Below are 24,252 nucleotides of genomic sequence, written 5' to 3' on the forward strand. Positions count from 1 at the left end.
GAGAATTCAGTTACTCTGACTCTGCTGTTTATTACTATAACCAGGCAATGTTGTCTTTGGCAACTAAGTGTCATTACTTGGCCCCCTGTTACCATGGGATCACATTAACCTCACTGCATTTAGGGATCCCAGCTTGATGGAAGCACTCCCCACTGTATTTTCTGACCTACAAAGAGCAACCACAGAGCTCAAGGTAGGTGGGGCCCCACACTCAATTTATTTTTTTTTTTAAGATTTTAATTTATTCATGAGAGACACACAGAGAGAGAGAGAGAGAGAGAGAGGGAGGGAGGCAGAGACACAGGCAGAGGGAGAAGCAGGCTCCAAGCAGGGAGCCCAATGTGGGACTCGATCCCAGGACTCCAGGATCACACCCCGGGCTGAAGACAGAGCTAAACCATTGAGCCACCGGGCCTGCCCCCTCGAATTTATTTCTGAAAGGTGTCTTCCTCTAGACTCTCCCAGAGTGGGTCTTACATGATAAATCCACCCTAACATCCCAATCCCGTTAAGCCTTTGGATCCTATCCTCTACAATATACCTACCAAGGCAGTTGTGGCATTTTGACCTTAGTGTGGGCCACCTTTGAATCCATATCCAGCCAACTAACCAAACTGTTAGAGCCCTCTCAAATCCCTTGAACTAAGGTACTGAATCCAGAATCTAGGGATCCCTGGGTGGCGCAGCGGTTTGGCGCCTGCCTTTGGCCCAGGGCGCGATCCTGGAGACCCGGGATCGAATCCCACGTCGGGCTCCCGGTGCATGGAGCCTGCTTCTCCCTCTGCCTGTGTCTCTGCCTCTCTCTCTCTGTGTGTGACTATCATAAAATAAATAAAAATTAAAAAAAATGAATCCAGAATCTGTTTTGTGGGCCCATATCAATAAATTTGGCCTAATTCAATTTCATATTTTTCCACAATTATCCTACATCCTTAAGATACATTCCCACATAGTCACCAGATTTCTATCTGAAGATTTGAAAAATTATGCAGTTCTTTTGGTATGCAATGCACCTTGTGGCTTATACTTTGTACTTCACCCTTTGGTACCTGCTGGGACAGGAGTCCACTTACAGTTGAAGAAGCAAAATAGGGTGGTGAGGAGAATCAGTAATGCCTTGCAAGGAACACCTCTAGAAAGGACCACAACAGGTGTTCCAGGCAAAGTAGGATTAACATTCTCAGACAAGGGTGGAAGTGTTACTTCTACTGGCAAAAAAGACTCAGCAGAACTTAAGAGTTCAACAGCCCAAACTTTATTGGCATCTCCCCATATGTCCCCATTCCACTTTTCAGGCTCCCATTCTGTCCTAGCCAGTGCCCTCACTTTAACAGGAGACATTGCTTGAGGTTGGGAATTCATGTTGTTAATTCAGCCATTTGCAGGATGAGACTGTGGGTTTGATTTTCAGAAGTCTCAGTCCTGTGGTTAAGGAGGTAAGGGTTTCTTTCAGATAAAATATAAAAAGCTTTTAGGTCATTAATGTGAAGCTTCAGCTGGGAATTTGAAGCACTGAACTCAGACTTTTTCTTCTTTGTCCAGCTCAGTTGGGAGCAACCAGCCAGTCCCATCCAGTTTGGTCGAACCTTGCTTGACTAAAATGCTCTAAGGTCAGATTTGAAGGGGTATATGCACCCCAATGTTTTTTTTTAGTACCCCAATGTTCATAGCAGCATTATCAACAATAGCCAAACTATGGAAAGGTCCCAAACGTCCACTGACTAATGAATGAATAAAGATGATATGGTATATTGGGGGCACCTGGGTGGCTCAGTCAATCATCTGACTCTTGACTTGGCTCAGGTCATGATCTCAGGGTTATGGGATCAAGCCTCACATCGGGCTCTGTGCTCAGCAGGGAGACTACTTGTCCCTCTCCCTTTGCTCCTCTTCTTGCTCATGCTTTCTCTATATATAAATAAAATCTTTTTTTATGTGGCATACATATACACAATGGAATATTAGTCATCAAAAAATGAAATCTTGCCATTTGCAAGTACGTGGATGGAGCTAAAGTGTATTATGCTAAGTGGGATAAGTCAGAGAAAGACAAATACCATATGATCTCAGTCATATGTGGAATTTAAGAAAGAAAACAGATGAACATATGGGAAGGGCAGAGGAAGAAGGAAAGAGGGAAACAAACCATAAGATAGAGAACTGAGGGGTGATGGAGGGAGGTGGACAGTGGGATGGGTTAGATGGGTGATGGGTATTAAGGAGGGCACTTGTGATGAGCAATGGGTGTTATATATAAGTAATGAATCACTGAATTCTACTCCAGAAACCAATATTGAACTATATGTTAAATTAAAAACTGACCATTTTAACTGCTAAATCAGAAACTCTCAGGGTTGGGCCAAGCAATCTGTATTTAAAGCCCTCTAGTGATTCTGATGCTCCTTCAAGTCTGAGAACCACTGATTCAACAGAACAGAACAAATCAACAGGGAGGAACAGCAGTTGGGAGTCAACCACAATGTTTTATTACAATTAGCCAGTATATGTTGCTTACAATGAAAGAATCTTAGGAGATTCATCATACATTAAAGGTTCTTAGTAGCAAACAACAGAAAATAACTCTACTGAATTGGGCAGAAAAGGAATTTATTAACATTTGTATTAAATAGTTCAAAGAACCAACGGGAAGGCTGAAAAACCAGGCTTAGGAAGCGGCAGGTTTTCGGGCATGGGCATCTAGGTAGCTCACAACCCAGCCAACACATACCACAGCAATTATCCAGTTATTATGTCTTCCTAGGAGGGGAACCTGGGTGGCTGAGTCAGTTAAGTGGTTAAGTGTCTGCCTTCAGCTCAGGTCATGATCTCAGGGTCCTGGCATGGAGCCCCATGTTGGGCTCCCTGCTCAGCAGGGAGTCTGCTTCTCCCTCTCCCTCTGCCTTGCCCCCTGGCTTGTGCTCTCTCCTGCTCACTCTCTCTCAAACAAATGAAATCTTTTTAAAAAGTACATCTCCCAAGGAAGTATCACCAGACACTCACCAATACCTCCACTAAATCCTTGACTATCACTGCTGGGAATAATCTCTGAACTCCCCTAAGGTCTTTGTGCCATTGTCTCCAAAGACTTGGAGGAAGCATCTGACAGAAATATTGACAGAATTTAGTCACATGACCATGCCCTAGCTGCAAAAGGCAGGAAGAAGTAGTATTTGGCCTTCTTCCCTAAAGAGCTTAGAGTAGTAAGAAAGATCTACACTTAAGAGACAATTACAGCAAAATGTACTAAGTACAATAGTGAAAGTGCATACAATGCGTTATGGAAAAACCATAGATAAACTTAAGACAGTCTTGGAGGACTGGGGTCAGAATCCGAGAGATCAAGGAGCTTCAGAGAGAAGCATTCATGAAACTACAGAAACACATCTAACTGGTTAAATTGCCAGCAATCCCATCCTAATATCTGAAGTCCTGCTGAACCATCTTGTGAGTAAAACTATTAAGTTTCACCTCTTTCTCCTTTTCATGCCCACCCACCAAGGAAGGCCCACCAAGCTCCCAACTTCAGTACCTTTCTTTCCCTTGGTGCCATCCCTACTGGGGACCATCAACCCACTAATGAAGCCCAGTTATATTGTCTTTCATTCTGAGTCTTAGATTTCCACAAGTAACAAAGAAATGTAAACATATAATAAAGGAGGAGTGGGGGTTGGGGGTGGACGATCTTGAGCCTGACTGCCCAGTTTCTTTCCCTTCCTTCCCTCCAGTCTTTGAAAGAGCCTCAAAGAACACCCCTAGTGTTCCTAAGAGTAATCTAAAGCCACTATTCACTCATTATTTTCTTAAAATTCCAATGGACCTCAAATAATGCATCCAAAGGTAGAAATTGAAACTAATGTAACATTGTCTGGCAACTATACTCCAATTAAAAAAAATCACTTTATTAAAAAATGAACAGCAAATTTAATGTGCAGATCACTATCACTGGCACAATCTACAGCAGTTTTAAATTAACAAATTTTTATTTTGCTCTCCAAGTAAAACATACTCAGTTCAAGATTATTGATTCCTATAGCAAAAAGTAAATTAAAATCCAAAATACTAATAAGCAAATGAGGAAAATGGTAATAAACTGGATTTTCTTTTATTCCATCTCCTTTTATAAGAAGAAATGGAGTAAGGATTTAGTGCAACATAGTTAAATATTTTTTTCCTCTGTGACATAATTGAAGATTTCTACCGAGTTTTCCTGATGAAAGGAAAGGGCAGTTTATTTAGCCCCTAAATCATATTTTAAAGAATAAACACAGTTTTGTTTTTAAATGATTCCTAAAAGGTAAAAATAAAGCCTTTCAGGTTGCAGAGCTCAACTAGGACAAATGGTGCAACCTTTGTGAGTTGGGAGGCTTGGAGATTTCTTTTTTTTTTTTTTTTAAGCCATTTTTTCGCAGAGGATTCCTTCCACACCATTTCTGAATTGCTTATTTGAAGACACTTACTGAGGACTGGTAGCTAAGGCAAGACTACCATGGGAAATTAGGGAGATAGCACTACTGCGTGAACCCCTTTTCCTTTGGGAAAAAGGGTCAAAAAGGTTACACCATTTTGTGTCAAAGCTGGTAAAAAGAATAAGAATGAAACCCCTTATTTGTTTTTATTTTTCCTGTCATTTTAATGTAAGATTGAAACAGCGACAACAACATTGGAGGTCCCACAGAGGGCTGCATGCTTTTGCGAGTAAGACACCTTTGTTAACACATTTGAACTTAATGAATATGGGGGTTTCAAGCATTTTTGTCAGCACACAAATCATTCACAACCACCTTCTAAGATACTTATTTTCTACCTTTTCCAAAAAAAAAAAAAAAAAAAGGGAGGGGTGTCATTCTCACTTCCTTGAACCCCACCACCACTGAAGGATTCAAAGTTCCTGGACTCAAAAGTGATAAGAACACACAGGTAAGTATAATTGGTAGTCCCAAGCTTGTTTGAAATGTCTGAAGAACAGTAAACACTACACAACAAATACCAAATTGATTAATATCGTTTTTATAAAGTAACGATTAAAACCCTGTAAGACTGACACTTTCTGTACCCAGGGTATAATAGTCATAAAGCCTTCATTCTTAATGATATCAGGTTTTAGAAATTAACATTTTCGGAAAGCTTTCCAAAGTAGTCATCGCTTTCATAAACTATACACACAAGTGCACATTACACTAACATACAATTCTCTACAGAAGCATCTTCTCATCTAGTAGCTCTTACGTCTCAAGTAATAGAGCACAGAAAGCAATAAGGACCAAAAACAAACCCCCCTTCCCTGGTTGTTAGCAGGTAGTACTTGGTTTTTTTGTTTTTTGTTTTTTTAAAGAAAGTGATGAAAAAATCAGAAATTTTGCTTCCAGCGTTTGACTTCAACTGTTTACTTTCTTATCGTCTTCTGGTACCACCATATCCTAAAATGAGAAGAGTGAAATTTATATTCGCTTTTAAAGATGCACTGGCATTGCTTATAAAACTACTACAGGAATACATTTGTTAACAAATGAATAAAAAAACATGAGGGAATGAGGGAGCAAGTGGGGACCCTCCCAGTCACCCAGGCATCAAGTTGACTAGACTCCGACATGCTGCTTTTGGGAAACCAAAGAACAGGTGTCCTATGGTAGGACCAACATGGTATGGGCAATCCTCAATGTCTAAGCCAAAAAGCAGAGAGGCCAATGGAGCCAGCCATGCCCTGTTCCTAGCACAACTCCAGGGACAAGAGAAATACTCTGGGGGCAAATTTCAGGCTTCCAAAGGTAAATGTTACTTAGTCCACCTCCCCCTCCCCCCCCCACATACTCAAATGCACTAACAGTTTACAAGATGACAAGTGTTCCCATCTGGAAAGTCAAATTTTTTTCAGGTTTTCCTTTAGGCTATTTGGTAATGTTTAATGATTTTCTTCATATAAGTCCCAAAGACTTCTAGTTGATATTTATGTGGTTGTTTTTACAATTTTTGTTCCCACTAAGAATGAGTTTTCTTGTTGTGTTATGTCCTATGTAGCTGTATTTTTATATATCCTCCCAATCACTATGTCCCCTTCTTCTCCTTCAAAGTAACCACTACCTTAACATCTAACACCATAGGTTAGCTTTGCTTATTTTTATTTTTTTTTATTGTTTTTATTTTTAAAGATGTATATAAAATATGAATGTAATCATATTCAAATATATTCCTTTGTGTCTGGCTTCTTTTTTTCTTTTTATATTTGATAGATCTATCTACATTATTTCATACAGCATTTATTCTCTCTCCCTGTTGCATTCCACTATATGGCCATGACTCAATTTATTCATCCAGTTTGCTGCTGTTGGCTACATGGGTTTTTTCTAGTTGTAGGCTATTTGGAATAAAGATGCTATGAACATTCTCGTACTTATCCTTCAGTGTACAAATGTATGCATTTCTGTTGACATATATCTGAGAGTGAAAATGCTGAGTCTTGAGTATATTTATGCTCAATTTTAGTAGCTAATGCCAAATATTCTTTTTTTTTTCCAGTCTTTCAAAGTGATTGTATCAATTTATATTCACACTAGTACTATGAGAAATTCACTCTTATACTTTAAAACATATTTAAGTAAGTCTTCAGTGATTATCAAGAATGAATATCTATTCCGTAACTTTCCCCTGCTGAAGAGGACGAACGAAATCCACAGCAATCTATTACGACTTCATTACTCATGTCCTCCCATCCTCTGTTAATTAGCTGGATGTTTAAAAACAAATAGTTATTTTTAAATTTTTTATATTATATCTTTGCTTTTTACAAAATTCCCTCTTAACATATAGCAATAAACATTACCACTGTTATTTTTGACAATTATTTAAATTAAAGGATGGATTTATTTATTTACTGGATTTTACTGAATTTTAAAAGTTCAAACTTCTACCTAGAAAATTCCATCTTAGAGCTTAAAAAAAAAAAAAACCTAGAGGTCATAGAATTAAACATATGTGGAAACCAACGTTCAGGAAGGTTTAAGTTGTAAAACCCCGTTTAGCAGCAAAAGTAAGTCTAAACCAAATCCCTGTTTGATTTTTAAAGAATGTTTAGATGTGAGAGGAAAGAACGAATCTGATCTATATTTTAATCTGTTAATTGTGCTATTAATATTTCCGATAAGTATGCCAAATAAAACTATTATTGCTAATATATAGTTAATAACCATCTTCTTAAGTTTCAAAACTACCTCTGTACTTCACTGCGACATAATAGGAATTTCTGTGTTTTCACTCTTACCTGACGCTGTTCTGGTTCTTGTCTCTGAGCTTGAAGATGCCGAATAGCTACCTGAGGTTCCCCGAAGTGGTGAGTAAGCACGGCTATTCCATGTGCTGGAGTAGGAAGGAGGATGAGATGGGTAGTACCATGAGTCTGAAAAGGGTGTTGCTGCTCTATTAAGACATAGACACATATCAGGCATTTTTCTTGTGACTTTTAAATATCTTCCTATTCCTATATTCTCAGAAAAAAAATACCTTTAACAAGTGTTTTTCCTCATTGTTCTGGTATAATATGAAATAAATACATACTATTTGTATTTCTGATATTGTATAGTCACTGCCATGGGGGGCAAAATGACAGGAAGAAGAGATTCTTTCTTCCAGAATTCATTCAGATAAAATCTAAAATTAAACTACCAATAATAATGAAGACATCCCGGGCAGCCTGGGTGGCTCAGCAGTTTAGCACCGCCTTTGGCCCGGGACATGATCCTGGGGACCCGGGATCAAGTCCCACATCAGGCTCCCTACATGAAGCCTGCTTCTCCCTCTGTCTGTGTCTCTGCCCCCCACCCTACCCCACCCCTCTCTCTTTCTCTCTGTGTCTCTCATGAATAAATGAATAAAATCTTAAAAAAAAAAAAAATGAAGACATCCCAAAATCTGGCTCCAAGCCCTGTTTCAGCTTTTTTTCTCTTATTCTCCTACCAAGCCAGACTGCTAACTGCTCCTCAAATACTGTGTTCTTTCCTGTCTTCTCATTTTCTCAGATGTTTAAGTAAAGAGTCTTTTTCCTATCTCATAATATCTTTAAGGATGACATTGGGAAGAAGAAATATAATGAAAAAACAAACAAACAAACAAACAAAAACAACACAGGCAATAGTACTAATGAAGTCCATACAGCAGAGAATCTGATTTAATAGGATAATGTCACCATAATTTATTTTCCTTAACAAAACCAAATCTAGTCAACCTGCAAACCAAAGAAGCCTCTAAAGAAAAGTGGAATTAAAGGGCTAGTGAGATCAATGCAAAGCATACCTATTGCTGCCAAACAAATATCCTAATATTCCTCCAGTTCCCAAGCCAGTCCAGAACCCTGGTCCTGAATTGTCAAATCTTTGTTGTCCTGTGAAAGCACTGCCAAAACCAGAAGTTGCACCATGTGGTCCTAGAAATAAAAAAATGATTATATATCCTCACTTAAAACACAGCCCACAAAACCAAAAAAAACATGGCATTTCAAATATCTTATTTGTACTATTTATTATTAATACTCAGCCCTCAACTCATAAACAAGTTACAGTCAAAAAGTGTATTTTTTTTAAAGGGGGGGGTGACTCTTGATTTCGGCTCGGGTAATGATCTCAGGATTGTGGGATTGAGCCCCACATCAGGCTCCCTGCTCAGCAGGGAGTCTTCTTGAGGTTTTCTCTCCCTCTCCATCTGCCCCTTGTCCCCTGCCACATACTCTCTCTCTGAAACAAATAAATCTTTTTTATTCTTTTAAAAAATATTTTATTTATTTATTCATGAGAGACACAGAGAGAGGCAGAGACATAGGCAGAGGGAGAAGCAGGTTCCTCACAGGGATCCTGATGTGGGACTCAATTCCTAAACTGGGATCACGCCCTGAGCCAAAGGCAGACGCTCAACTGCCAAGCCACCCAGGCGTCCCAAATAAATCTTTTTTAAAGGGTATTCATAAAATACTGATTTATAACTAAGGAGCACCTTTCCCACAGACATGGCAAAAGAGGGATATATTTTAGAAGGAAGGGGGGATAGTTCCCTCCTGTAAAGTTATGTTTGTCCTGCTCAGGATCAGCTACTGAAGATGATGCCCCCCCTTTGAGTTCCTTCCTTTGCATTATGAACATCTGTAAAAGCTTCAGGTGTTTAAAAAAAAAAAAAAAGCTTCAGGTGTTGGCTGTACTTGAGTGTCTAATGGAGGAATCCAAGTGGAAGCAGCAGCCAGATATTTTGGGAAGTCAGAACTTAAAGAGACCAAGAAAGTATCTTCTGCTCAGAAGAAATTTTTTTTTTTAATTTAGGTATAGCATACATAAAGGAAAGTGTGGTAATCTCACATGAACATAATAAATTTGTACATATGTACCCATGCATGTAACCACTACCTACATCAATAAAACATTTCTAGTACCCCAAAAGGCTCCTTCATTACAATTCCCGATACCTACCCACATTAGAGATAAGCATTACCCTGAATTCTCTTACCATACTTTAGTGTAACCATTCCTGAACTTTATATAAATGTAATCATATACTACTCTTCTGTGTCTGGCACAAAATTATATCTTTGAGAGTCAATCCCCATTACTGCATTATATCAGTTTTTTGTTTTATTTTTTTAAATTAATCTATAGTATTCCATTGTGTGAAAAAAAATCACAATTTGTCCCATTCTTAATGTTTTGTTGTTTTTTTTTTAAGATTTTATTTATTTATTCATGAGAAACACACACACGGGGGGGGGGGGGGAGGAGAGAGAGAGAGAGAGAGGGAGGGAGAGGGAGAGAGGCAGAGACACAGGCAGAGGGAGAAGTAGGCTCCATGCAGGGACCCTGATGTGGGACTCGATCCTGAGACTCCAGGATCATCACGCCCTGGGCTGAAGACAGGCGCTAAACCGCTGCGCCACCCAGGGATCCCCCACTCTTAATGTTTATGGACATTCTACTTCCAGTTTTTGACTGTTATGAATAAAACTGTTATAAGTATTCTGTATATGTCTTTCTGTATACAAATGCATGCATTTCTCTTAGGTATATATTGAGGAATGGAACTGCTGGGTCAAGGGGAGGAGGAGGTTTAATTTTAGTAGGCAGTGATAGTTTTCCAAAGTATTTTCTATTTTAACTCCTACCATCAAGTACCATTCAACTCCTACATCCTTGCCATTACTTGCTACTCTGTCTTTTTAAAGTTAGCTGTTATGGTGGTTATATGGTGGTTAATAATGAACTAACTCGGTGTGGTTTAATTTGCATTTTCCTGAAGACTAATGATACCAGGCACCTTTTCATATTGTTACTGGACATCTGGATATCTTCTACAATAAAATGGCTGTTCAAGTCCCTGTCCATTTTAAAAATTGGGTTGTGTGTCTTTCCTCAGATTTGTGGGAGAGTTCTTTACATATTCTAGTACTCACTTGAGCAGCACATATTGTAGATAAATACCTGGTGTTGGAAATAACATTTTACAAATACTGTCTCCCAGTCTGTGGCTTGCCTTCCCACTCTGCTAATGTCTTTTGATGGTTAAACATTCTTAATTTAAATAAAGTCAAATTTATCCATCTCTTCTTTATGGCTAGAACTTTTTATATTCTAAAAAATTTTTGCCCATGACATGATCAAATATTTTCCTATGTTTTCTGGAAACCTGTTTTTTACCTCTTATGCTGAGATCTATAACATTTAATTAATAAATTTTTGCATATGGTATGAGGTAAATGCTTACTGCCACATCTAATCAAGTTTTTCTTTTTTTTTATTTTTTTTAATCAAGTTTTTCTGATTACGATTTATAATTTAATCATGCCACCTTAAAATAGTAAATCACAAGGGCATCTGGGTGGCTCAGTGGTTGAGCGTCTGCCGTTGGCTTAGACCATGATCCTGTGGTCCTGGGATGGAGTCCAACATCGGGCTCCCTGTGGGGAGTCTGCTTCTCCCTCTGCCTATGTCTGTGTCTCTCATGAATAAATAAATAAAATCTTTAAAAAAACATAGTAATCACAATGAAGAAGAGGTAAAAGAAGTTGAAAATGTAAAATATAGACAAGAAGACAAATCTGGGGCAGCCCAGGTGGCTCAGCAGTTTAGCGCCCCCTTAGGCCCAGGGCCTGACCCTGGAGACCGGGGATAGAATCCCACATCAGGCTCCCGCATGGAGCCTGCTTCTCCCTCTGCCTGTGTCTCTACCACTCTCTCTCTCTCTGTGTGTCTCTCATGAATAAATAAAATCTTTTAAAAATTAAAAAAAAAAAAAAGAAGACAAATCTGCTTTGGTTTCCCAATCCAACTACTTTGTATTTCAGAAACCAGCACAAGATTCACTATCTCCCATCTACCCTACTTAATGCCATTAAAGAAACATACCTGTGTATTCAGACTTAAAGCCTGAGGGAGGGGGTCCTGCTGAGTTGGTGAATCTCTGATAGTGATAGGAATTTGGAGGATACTCAGAATAAGGTGGAGGAGAATCTTGACCATCACTAAGGAACAATTTATAAACTCCATAAGCAATAGCAAGTAGTACCAGAATGGTAATCAATCCATGGATGCCACTAGAATCTGGGGAGTACAGCTTGTCATAATAATTAGAGAAAGAGTTAAAGCCATGGTTTTTTCCAGACTCTCTCAATTTCTTCAGGCCAAGTTCTGTGTAATCTAAGTTATACTCCAAGCCACAGGAACCTCTTAGTACATACTGGTCTTCAGAGAATTCATAGCCTTCACAGCTCACCATAGTTTTTCCAAATTTATACGCAATATCTAAATCGGTCTTACATTCCCACTGTGAAGAAAAACAGAAATAGCTTATTAGAATCAAAAATATTTTTTCACTTAATATGTACTACTTGGGCTACATAGCTGTCATAAAACTGCAAAACAAAGTCAGGGAATGACAAAATTTAAAACAATGAGTCCTTCTGTGTCAGGGAAAAGTAACCTCGGGATTTCAAAGCTAGATACTAAGTACCTGAGTGTTTATTACTATTCTTTAATCTTTACATATATATGTAAGCAATTCTTTCGTACATATTAAACACTTCACAATTTTAAATGTTAAGCAAAATTTTTAAATGTCAACTTTTTGCACTTTTTCAAGATGTTTTCTTTAAAAATAAAGGTTTGGGGGGCACCTGGGTGGCACAGTCAATTAAGCAACCAACCAACTCCTGGTTTCCACTCAAGTCATGATCTCAGGGTCATGAATTGAACCCCGCCATAGTAGGCTCTGCACTCTGCACTGAACACAGTCCGCTTAAGACTGTCTCTCCTTCTCTCTCTGCCCTACCACCACCCCATGAGTGCTTTCTTTCTCTCTCTGAAATAAATCTTTAAAAAATAAATAAATAAAAGTAAAAATAGACTTTTTTTTAAGTTAAGACTCAAAACTCAGCATCATATATGAGTATCTGGTAACTACATATAGTATCCGAGAGATTATATAACCTTCTGAGAAAAACTTTCTGCACAAATTTTAGAATATTATCAACTAACTTTCCATGGTCCAATCCTGTAAGTTAATTCTCTTAAAAAAATTTTTTTAAGTAATCTCTACTCACAGCATGGGGCCTGAACCTCACAATCCCAAAATCAAGAACCACATGTTCTACCAACTGAGCCAGCGAGGTACCCCATTTCTTAAAAAAAAAAAAAAAAAAAAATGTTACGATATTTCGAAAAATGCAAACAGAATTCATGCTATCCTCAAAAATTTCTACCTTAAAAAAGTCCACTACCCTTATCTGCTTACTCCCTCTCTTGCTCTCTCTTAAATAGATAAAAATCTTTAAAAAAAAAAAGTCTGAGTTTATTTTGAGCTAAATAAGTAATATATTTCTTTAATAGCATTTAAAGAGACACAAGCTACAATAGATCTTCTGCATTTCTTTAACTTTTTGGCCAAATTATCTTCCTCTCCCAAATTTCAGATATGCTATTGTATTTTTTTATAACAGCTTTATTGAAATATTATTCACCTATCATACATTCACCCATTTTGATGGTTTTTAGTATATCCACAGTTGGGCAACCATAAGCCCAACCAACTTTAGGATATTTTCATCACCCCAAAAAGAAATCTCTTATCCATTAGCAGTCACTCATTTCCTCCCAAACCTCCCAGCCCCAGGCAACTACAAATCTTTTTTTTTAATATTTTTTGTTTTTGTTTTTAAGATTTTATTTATTTATTCATGAGAGAGACAGACAGAGAGAGAGAGAGAGAGAGAGAGAGAGAGAGAGAGGCAGGCAGAGGCATAGAAGCAGGAGCCTGCTTCTCCCTCTGCCTATGCCTCTGGACTCTATCCCAGGTCTCCAAGATCAGGCCCTGAGCTGAAGGTGGCACTAAACCGCTGCACCATGGGGGCTGTCCTACAAATCTGTTTCTATGGATTTCCCTATCCTGGACATTTCATACAAATGCAATCATATAATATGTGACTGTGCTTCTTTGACTTAGCACAATGTTTTCACATATGTATAGCATGTATCTGCCCTTCACTCTTTTTATGGCAGAATAATATTCTATTGTATGAATATACCACATTTTGTTTATTCATTCATCAATAATGGACATTTAGGATGTTTCTATTTTTTGGCTATTATTAATAATGCTGCTAGAAACATTTATGTACAAATTTTTGTGTGGACATATTTTTAATTCTTTTGGTTTTATACCTCATAGTGGAATGACTAGAGCATATAGTAATTCTATGCTTAACCTTTTGAGGAACTACCAAACAGTTTTCCAAAGCAGCTGTACCATTTTATACTCCTAAAAGCCCACAATTCCCAGTCAAGTTAACATTATTTCTCAAAAGTAGGTTGGTATTCTTTGAGGAATGACAGTAAAATGACAACTAGCAGAGATCGCTGACCCCTACTCCCAAGTATGTATAGTTTTAAAAATTTACTATCTTAGAAGAAAATTCCAGTGAATATTTCCAGGCTTTAAAATCAATTCATTTCTTTTGGAGTATGTTCTTCCAGAAAATGAATAACTGATTTACATTTATATGTTTAACTTGAGATTTTTCTACGTCTTTCCAAAATATACAAGTAATATCCCAATAAACACTTCATTGAATAAAAATTCGAGTTAGACTTATCAACATCATGCACATTACCTGTACATCATAACCATCCCAACCTTTGTTCTGACACTGTATGACTTTTGGGGTGTAAGAATCACATCCAGCTGTGCCTCCAACACATTTCAACTGTGGGATTGGATCCAGCCTACGAGAGGTGGTATAGCGGTCATGATGGAGGGTAAGAGCTTTTATGTCCCGCAACAATATTCTGTCTAAAACAAGAACATAGATAAACAGGTAGTAAGCATACTGTCATAGAAAGTCATCCTAATAAAACCCGTCATAGGAAAACTTTCAAAAATAAGTGGGTGTACGATTCTATATTGTTATTCAAGCAAGAGGGATGTCTTGATTTCAAAATATTTACCTCCCAGGTATCAATTCTCAGTAAGATAATGAAAGATATTCACCACCAAGAGAAAACAAAACAGAGAAAAACATAAACACCAGAGGACTAAAGAAAGAATAATGGCATACAGAGGGACAAAGGAAACCCCAAGGAGAATGATAAACAAAGACAGCAGGATGACAACCATAGGCCAGGCAGAGAGTACTGCTCAAAAAGGCTACCAACAAAATTCCCTGTTGCCACCATACCATCTTTTTTATTTATTTTTTTTAAAGATTTTATTTATTTATTCATGAGAGACACAGAGAGAGAGAGGGGCAGAGACACAGGCAGAGGGAGAAGCAGGCTCCATGCAGGGAGCCCGACGTGGGACTCAATCCCAGGTCTCCAGGATCAGGCCCTGGGCTGAAGGTGGCACTAAACCACTGAGCCACCTGGGCTGCCCCATACCATCTTTTTTAAAACCTATGGAAAGGGGATCCCTGGGTGGCGCAGCGGTTTGGCGCCTGCCTTTGGCCCAGGGCGCAATCCTGGAGACCGGGGATCGAGTCCCACGTCGGGCTCCCTGCATGGAGCCTGCTCCTCCCTCTGCCTGTGTCTCTGCCTCTCTCTCTCTCTCCTCTCTATGTATTCTCATGAATAAATAAATAAAATATTTAAAAATAAATAAATAAAATAAAACCTATGGAAAGAATGTCCAGGTGAACCTGGCTTTGGTTTTTATTTGTATTTAATTTGTCTTGACCTTGAGCTGATGGAAGTTCCTCCTCTCCACCCCCCCACTCCCCACCCCCCACCCCCGTGTCCTACTACCTGGGATCAGATGAAGGACACTCATATCACTCCACAGAAGCATTCTGGCTTTAACCTATTCCTGACTGCCACAGATAAACAACGGTAACCTGAGAAGCAAAAGATAAAGAGCACCCTACTCCTTCTGACCATACTTCTGCCAGATGTACAATATTGGACTACTAGAGCTTTCAAAAGATGCCATAATTATGGGGAGTCCTGTGTTTCCCATGTCTTTCCGCAGTGATTTCCCAAAAGCAGCACTTAAAATCTCAGGAAACCTGAAGCCAGAAACTTTTTTTAGACTGCTAAGAAAACAGCTAGTCAGTTTCTCAAAAACTTTTAGGGTTTTACCACAAACGTGGGTCAAAAAATCAGAATAAAAAAATTATTTATTCAAAAATCAGTTAAGTAGCTACCTCCAGGAAAGGAAACGTACTTAGGAGGAACATGCAGAATTCTTCTAATGTTCTTTCTCTTAACTGAATGGGACTACATTGATGTTCGTTTTATTCTTCTTTAAACTATTCATGTATTTTTAATTTATTCATTTTTATATATGATATATTTCATGATTTTCTTTTAATAGTGAAACCTACTCTTCCTCCAATTTCACATTTCTGTGATAACCCAAATTAACAACCTAATAAATACTTTTTTCTTGCTTACTCAGAGACATATACAGGGGTTGTTTTGTTTATTAGTTTATTTTTATAAAAACTGAAGTATACAGTCCACATCATTCTTCTCATGGTTTTTCCACTTAATCATACATCGTGGACATTCCCTCCTATCAGCAGATATAGATAGTATTTATACTTATTTACCAAAAAAGGACTTAATAGATGCAACTAAGCTGAGATTTATCAGCCGCATTCTCACCACAATGTAATAAAACTAGAAATATGACATAGAACATATAATAACATATAAAATCAATAATGAAAAGACAGTTGAATATCAGTAACAACAAAGAAAGTAAATTTCGACTACATATACCAAAATACACTATTAAACCTATAGTAGTCTAAACAATATAGTATTGGCAGAGGATTAGAAAAATTGATCATTGTACACAATGTATAAAAATTAATCCATGATGGCTAAAAACTTACCATAAAACATACACAAATAAAAAATACTGGATGAAAGCACAACAGAATATGTTTATGATCCCGGCACAGAGAATTCTTCTTAAGACACCAAAAGTAGAAGATTGACCAGCAAGATAAAGACTATAATTGATCAAATTATGTTCAATGTATGAAAATCCAGAATCCATAACGATACTCAAAGAGAATGCCAAAACCTCATTTGTCTCTAAAAGTTACTACCTAACTTCTTACTCTGAAAATCAGTAATTAAAGATTAAAAATTAAATTTTTATTCTGACTTTCCCCCAGAAACTGTAATCTTAAATAGCCTCAGGTGAAAATGGAAATTTCAACTTCACTGAAGAATGACATCTAATAAATGCAGAAGAAATGACAGAACTAGAAAAAGTCATCATTTTGTAATGCCCAAAGAAACTGACTCAGACAAGGATTTATTAGTTTCAAAATTATTAAGAGACTGGATATTGGTATGGTGCCAAGTAACATTACAAGAGTGCTTTCTGTAAAAATGTAATTTCATAAGGGTTATAAAGCCATTTTTAATCTACTACTTAATCTTAGCATCAATAATGGTAGAACAAATTGATATTATACCGTCTACTATGATGTAATCCCCAAAAGTGTTTAACATGAATTTTATCAATCCTTTAAACTTAACATCCTGTCTACAAGAAAAACAGAAAAGAAAAAAACAAGATAAAACACCATGAGAAAACAGAATCCAGAAGGTAGGATATTCTAAAGAACAACTGGGTCCATCCCCTCAGCAAAGCAGTATCTTAAAAAAAAGGACTGTTCTACATTTAAGAAAACTTAAGGGAGAATACAATCAGATGGGATGCACAGGCCAGGACTGGATCTTGTTTTAAGACAATTAGTTTAGACATTTCAGGCACAATTGTGACATCTGAATATGGAATGGATAATTAGTTGATATTAAGAAATTAAGATTCATTTTGTCAGGGGTAATGTTATTTTTACCTGTGGGGGAAAGTTCCTTTTTAATAAAGGGCGGGGGTAGGTTATATTGAAGGATTTAGTGATGGCCTCTCATGATGCCTAAAACTGCACTGACATACCTGAACCTTAAATACACAGCTGGAAAAAAAAAATACACAGTTGAAAGAAAACAGGAATATGTAAAGAAGACTGACAACTTTCCACCAAAATTTAAAATATCTTTCCCATAATTCCTCCAGTAGACTGACTAGAATGACTTAGCACCCAATAATTCTAGCAAAATGAGTATTTGGCTTTCCCAGTATTTACAAGGAGGTAGACAAGGAGAAGGTAGACCATTACTTCTAAGTGATCTTCCAGTAGTATCTATCACACTTAGTGCAAACAGAAGAAATTTTATTTAGAGTTTCTGGGCCTACAAAATCCAGAGAAATTCCCAAAATACAATCATGGTATAATAAGGGAATCTGATAAAACAGCTAGATATTTTATCAATTACCAAAAGTCAAAGGTTTTTTCTTTTCTTTTCAAGTTTTTTCTAAACCTGTAATATCCAATTAAAAATGAAAATAGGAAACCTATCTCAAATTAGTGTCAAACTACATACATACATAAAATATCTGGAAATAAACTTAGGATCAATATGTGATCTATATTAAAAATACATATGTAATAAGATCTAAATAAATATAATACACTTCCCACCAGGAACCAAACTGGGATTTTTGGAACCAGGAAGAAATTATGTTAAAGGTCCTATGGAAAAACAGATGTCTATAAATAACCAAAAATTTTTTGAAAAAAAAAAAAAACTGCTTTACCAGAAAATAAAACTTACCATAAAATTACTATAATCAAGATAATATGGAATTAGAACAGAAATAGGCAAAGGAGGAGGGGATGGAGTAATTGGGTGATGGGCATTAAGGAGGGTAATTGATGTAATGAGCACTGGGTGTTAAATGCAACTGATGAATCACCAAATTCTACCCCTGAAACTAATAATACACTGTATGTTAACTAACTTGAATTTAAATTTTTTTAAATAATAATAATAATAATAAAAAGAAATAGACAAGGGAACTATAAAACAAAAGAAAGCCCAGAAATAAATCCAGATACATGTGGGAATTCAATAGGAGATAAATAAACTTTTTGGAGTACAATAAACTTTTTGGGTGGTTCAGTAAGTTGAGCATCCAACTCTTGATTTCACTTCAGGTCATGATCTCTAGGTGGTAGGATCAAGCCCCCCACGGGGCTCAGCACAGGGCTCTGTATGGGGCTCCACGCTCAGCTGGAGATAGCTTGAGATTCTCTCTCTCTCTCTCTCCCTCAGCCCCTCCCCCTGCTCATCTGGGTGTGTGTTCCCTGTCTCTCAAATAAGTAAAATAAATCTTTAAAAAAAGAAGATAAAGTGGACTTTTTAATTTAGAAAAAAAAAAAAGAGTGCCTTCTTTAGTAAATGACACCAAAATAATTGACTATGCAGCTAGAAGAAAAGCCACTTACAGAAATATAAAAACTTAATTCCACGTGGGCTGAAGACCTAAAATTTCCAAGAATCACATTAAAATAAAATATGCTATATAACCCCAAACTACCACCTCATACATAAGAAACTATAACAATGAAAATATTCAAAGGTTTAAAAAGTCATAAGGTACTATTAAATTAAATAACAGGAATAATAATAACTTGAAATTATTGTATCAGAGTTGAGATAACACAAAAAAAACACAACTAAATTCCCATCACCAACTTGCTATATAACTTTGGCCAAGTCATTTAAATTATTTGCATATAAGTTTCCTCACTTGTAAAATTAAGAGGATAATATCAACTTTAAAATTGGTCATGAAGCTTTGATTTATCAACCTTAAAATAGGTTATGAAGCTTAGATAAGATTTACTAAAATTGTTCTGCAGAGTACTTGACACATAATAAATGACCGAATACAGTAAATACTACTGAGAACGTTTATGGAGCTATATACACATGGGGTTTCATTACCATTACCCTATAGCATCTTTCTTCCCTAGACCTAAAGCTCACTATATTTTGTGGCCTTAAAAATTCTTATGTTGAAACCCTAATCCCAATGTCAGTACATCTGGAGGCAGGGACTTTGGGAAGTGACTAGTTTTAAATGAGGGCTTGAGGATGAAGCCCCTATGAAAGAATTAGATCCTTATAAGAAGAAGAAAATACCAGAGCCCTCTCTTTCTTTGCTATGTGAAGACACAACAAGACAGCCATCTGCAAACCAAGAAGAGGATCCTCACCTGCAAACGAGGAAGAGGGTCCTTACCAGACACCAAACACGCTAGTACCCTGATCTTGGACTCTCCATCCTCCAGAATATAAGAAATAAATGTTTGTTGTTTAAGCCAACCAATCATGGTATTTTGTTAGAACAGCCCAAACTGAGACGAGGTCTAAGAACAAAATGCTCCTACCCATCCTCTGCTGTTTGTATCAGCCGAGGTTCAAAGGGAGTTCCCAAAAGCCCAGACTCACAAATCAAAATCTATTTACAGGTCTCAAACTCACCATGAACAAAGCCAAACGCCCCCAAATATGCTTCTCCCACAAACTTACACATCTCAGGTAATGCTAACTCCACATTTGTAGTCACTCAGACCAAAAACCTTGGATCACCTTTGACCTCTCTTCTCATCCCTACATCTAATCCGTCAGATCATCATGTCAGTTCCACCTTCTAAGTAGGTGAGAATCCAATCACTCTCACCAATTCCACTGCCTCTCCCCTGGCCACACCATCCCTACTCTAGGAACTCCCTGTACCAGCAGCCTCCTCACTGGCCTCCCCCGCTTCCCTGGACCTCCTACAGGCTGTTCTTCACAGAGTGGACAGAATGAGCCTTTAAAATAATAAAAGTCGGGCAGCCCAGGTGGCTCTGCGGTTTAGCACGGCCTTCAGCCCAGGGCGTGATCCTGGAGATTCGGATCCAGTCCCATGTCAGGCTCCCTGCACCGAGCCTGCTTTTCCCTCTGCCTGTGTCTCTGCCTCTCTCGGTGTGTGTCTCTCATGAATTAAAAAAAAAAAAAAAAGAGAGAGAGAATTTTAAGTAAATAAATAAGATATAAAATAAAATAAAATAAAATAAAATAAATAAAATAAAATAAAATAAAATAAAATAAAATAAAATAAAATAAATAAAATAAAATAAAATAAAATAAAATAAAATAAAATAAAATAAAATAAAATATAAATAAGAGTCACAGCAGGTCATTTACACTTCCTCTCCCTTCAAGTTTCTGATCAAATGTCACCTCAACAGTGACTTTTTCTCTGACCAATGTATAATTTGAAAGTCCTGCTTCTGCCTATACACCGACTTCCTTCCTGTGTTATCATTGCCCATACTGCTTTTCACGATATGACATGGTACCTACCAATTTGTGTATTATCTATTTCTCCTCAATAAATGTAAACTAAGATGCTCAGTTTTGTTCACTGCTATATTCCCAACACCCAGAAAAGTGACTTAAATATAAAAAAAGTGACTTAAATATAAAATAATTCCATAAAGAATTCTGAAAAGCCAGGTAATTGCTTTAGAACTGATACACTTTTTTTTTCCAAACTATTCCTCTATGTTAGCTAAAAGCAAAGTAAGTGCATCCAAAGTCAAAAAAAAAAAAAAAAAAGGAAAAAAAATACAAATTAGGGAACGATCATTTTTTTACTATAAGGTTTGATAAAACTTAACCTAATAAAATACTTTCACAGAAAAGTTCCTCAAAGTAAATTAAGGTAAAGCAGAATTTACTCCGCAAAATGTTTTGGTGCTTTTTGTTCCAGAACAATAGTTCATAGAGTAGAAAGACTAAGGGCTACCAAGAAGTGGTTCAGCATTAGTTTAAATTTGGTTCCTCTTTTAAAATTCCCCCTGACTCTTCATCTGTAAACATCCTTTTCTTTACTTAAGAATTGAGGGTTTGAGGTTCCTGGGTCGCTCAGTTGGTTAAGCCTACCACTCTTGATCTCGGCTCAGGTCATGATCTTATGGTGGGAACAGAGCCTCAGGGCTGGGCTCCCTGCTCAGGTTCAGCAGGAGTCTGCTTGAGATTCTCTCCCTCTCTCTCCCTCATCTCCTCCCCCTGCACTTGTGCTTACAGGAGAGCACACACTCTCAAATAAATAAACCTACAAAAAATTTTAAAAAGAATTGAGGGTTCAACTAATGTTTCAAACCAGTTTTTAAACTATAATTCTGATCACAGTGTCCTCTTTAGGTACAACTTTCTAGGAATACATAAATACATGGACATTTAAATCCAATTTGGCTTTTATTACTAATAAAACATCCACATAAAATGAGTTACTCAAAGTCAAGTATTTGCAAACAGCAGCTTCTCTTCCATTTCAGCATTCAGAAATAAAATAGGATATTACAGAAGTAAATCTGTTGCTTAAGAAACATGGTCATTTCCTATCACCCAAGTCACAAATACAATATTGATACTTCTCATGCTTTTACATCTTCATTCTCCAAACAAAAAAATGTTTTAACTATTCAAAAGTCATTTTTATATAATTCCAATTTGACAACATACATCATTAAATGGAAATCTGTACGTTTGTGTACATATACATACATAATTTAGGGCAGCCCCGGTGGCTCAGCGGTTTAGCGCCGCCTTCAGCCCAGGGCCTGATCCTGGACACCTTAGGATCAGGTCCTACATCCGGCTCCCTGCATGGAGCCTGCTCCTCCCTCTGCCTGTGTCTCTGCCCCCTCCCCCTCCCCGTGTCTCTCATGAATAAATAAAATCTTTAAGAAATAAAATTACACGGAATATTATTTATCCTGTAAAAATTCTTAAGAAAATTCTAATAACAGGGCAGCCCGGGTGGCGCTACGGTTTAAGTGCCGCCTGCAGCTCAGGGCGTGTTCCTGGAGACCCGGGATCAAATCCCACATCGGGCTCCCTGCGTGGAGCCTGCTTCTCCCTCTGCCTGTGTCTCTGCCTCTCTGTGTGTGTCTCTCATGAATAAATAAATAAAATCCTAAAAAAAAAAAAAAGAAAAGAAAATTCTAATAACATAGTAAAAAAAAAACTTTTCTCCAGAAACCACTCATCATGTATCACCACATACACAAAATAATAAAATGCTTTTTAAAATCCAGTGTGCGGTGAAAAGCAATGGAAAAGCCGACGTATAGAGAGACGAACTTCACTCAAGTGGTCAGAATAAGCAGCATGGGTTCTGCTCTCAGCAGCACAGTCTACGGTTCTGCTAACCGACCTGCAAGGTGTGCATCCCTGTCCACTAAGTATGACTCACAGACTGCCGGTGCTGTGGCAACGGTCAGCCGTAGCAACAGGCAGCCATGACAACAGGCAGCGAACATGACATCAGACAGTCATGACAACAAAGCAAGAAGAGCAGGTGAGTGTCGAACTTTCCAGGTCATCTGAGGGATGAGGACTGTAGTCCGAGAAAGGGGACGGCAGACAAATGTTGGGAGTCCAGGGGAGGGAGAAAGGGGACCGAAAGAATACAGAGCCGTCCGCCCAGCCGACTCCCTAACGGTCCCCGCTTGTCCCGTAGGACGTGTAGGGAAAGCAAAAGGGCCAGGCAGGGCGCAGGTGAACAGAGAAGACGACGGAAGTGAGCAGTTAGAGGCGCAGGTGAACAGAGAAGACGACGGAAGTGAGCAGTTAGGGGCGAACGGCCACGACCGCCCGCCGGGCCTCGGGGCGCTAGCTGCGGGCGACAGAAAGGGCCGGGTGAGGACAGCACTCACCAGGGTCATTCCAGCCGAGGGCAGGGCCCGCGAGCAGCAGAAGCCAGAGGAGGCGGAGAAGAGCGCGGCGTCCAGCAGCTTCCGGCCCACCGCCCGCGGCCATGGCTCCAGGGGAAGGTAGAGGGCGGCTGCCAGGCGCTCCAGGGCCGGAAGCCTGTGGCGGAAGTCCGCGCGCAACCGCACGGCGACGCCGGCAGCTCGGGCCGCCGCGGAGGGAAGTCTCTCCGCCGAGCCGCAGCGAAGGTCCGAGCGCAAGAGTTACGTCACTGCCACTGCGTCGCGCGGGAGAACGCGAGTGGACGCTGCAGGCCCCGCCCCTGGGCCTAGGCCGGCTGGGGGCGGAGCCAAGGGCAGGACGCTTCCGCCGGGGGCGGGTCCAGAAGCGGGACGCTGGGCGCTGGGGTGGGAACGAGTGACGCAACCGTGTTGCGTCTGGTCTGCGGCTCTGAAAGGTTCCGAGGGAAGGTGCCGCGGTTATTGAGGCTGAAACCTGCGTGCGGGGGAGCCTCGGTGGCTCAGCGGTTTCGCGCCGCCTTCGGCCCAGGGCCTGATCCTGGAGACCGGGGATCGAGTCCCACGTCAGGCTCCCTGCACGGAGCCTGCTTCTCCCTCTGCCTGTGTCTCTGCCTCTCTCTGTGTGTGTCTCTCATGAATAAATAAATAAAATCTTAAAAAAAAAAAAAAAAAAAGAAACCAACGTGCTGAAACCACCATAACCTTCCTGAGAGAAGTTCCTCTGCATCGTAAAACTTTGTCTTCAGGACCCAATAGGGCCTGGCACATGATTCGTGTTCCGCTACTGTTTGCTAAGATTCGGGTGAAAGGTAGCAAGGAGACAGGCTGTCTAGTTTCAGAAGCCCAGAACTTTTACATATCTCCTTGTACGTGGAGGCAGGAAGAACCTACAAAATACCAGGAGGAGAAACTACCAGCTAAAGAGCCAGAGAAAACAGTTCTAAGAGTGTTATCTTTGAGGTCTGACGGCCCTGGGTTTCTCTCATTCATTGAACAAAGGAAGGTTGAATGTCTAACAGCGCCAGGCACTGATTTAGGGCATGGAGGATACAATGTCCCAGTACTTGTGGACCTTACACTGAAGTGGGATAGAAAAACAACATTAAATAATCAGTAGGCAAAGGTAATAGGCAGCGATAAATGCA

General features: G+C 38.9%; 1 protein-coding gene across 3 annotated transcripts; it reads right to left on the minus strand.

Moving 5' to 3' along the window:
• Positions 1–2,463: 2,463 nt before the first annotated feature.
• On the minus strand, positions 2,464–23,360 carry SARAF (store-operated calcium entry associated regulatory factor). 3 transcript variants are annotated; one of them, XM_055334897.1, is made up of 7 exons: positions 23,093–23,360; positions 14,129–14,307; positions 12,563–12,640; positions 11,370–11,787; positions 8,284–8,413; positions 7,256–7,350; positions 2,464–5,417 (listed from the first exon to the last, which is right to left on the minus strand). In XM_055334897.1, exons 1-7 carry the CDS (start codon positions 23,193–23,195, stop codon positions 5,392–5,394), a joined length of 1,029 nt encoding a protein of 342 aa, XP_055190872.1. In that variant the 5' UTR covers positions 23,196–23,360; the 3' UTR covers positions 2,464–5,391. The 3 variants fall into 3 exon arrangements, with proteins under 3 accessions (XP_055190872.1, XP_055190871.1, XP_055190873.1); XM_055334896.1 differs by having other exon boundaries at positions 7,256–7,410; positions 23,093–23,359; XM_055334898.1 differs by lacking the exon at positions 12,563–12,640 and having other exon boundaries at positions 7,256–7,410; positions 23,093–23,356.
• Positions 23,361–24,252: the final 892 nt, after the last annotated feature.

This window comes from Nyctereutes procyonoides, unplaced genomic scaffold (genome assembly GCF_905146905.1).
Source record: "Nyctereutes procyonoides isolate TBG_1078 unplaced genomic scaffold, NYPRO_anot_genome, whole genome shotgun sequence".
Taxonomy (NCBI): domain Eukaryota; kingdom Metazoa; phylum Chordata; class Mammalia; order Carnivora; family Canidae; genus Nyctereutes; species Nyctereutes procyonoides.

Excerpts from the sequence above, each read along its gene's own strand:
- SARAF (XM_055334896.1), bottom strand. The coding sequence starts at position 23,195 with ATGGCCGCGGGCGGTGGGCCGGAAGCTGCTGGACGCCGCGCTCTTCTC. Across the intron at positions 14,308-23,092 it reads CCTCGGCTGGAATGACCCTG|ACAGAATATTGTTGCGGGAC; the intron begins GTGAGTGCTGTC and ends TTCTTGTTTTAG. Across the intron at positions 5,418-7,255 it reads AAGAACCAGAACAGCGTCAG|GATATGGTGGTACCAGAAGA; the intron begins GTAAGAGTGAAA and ends TTCTCATTTTAG.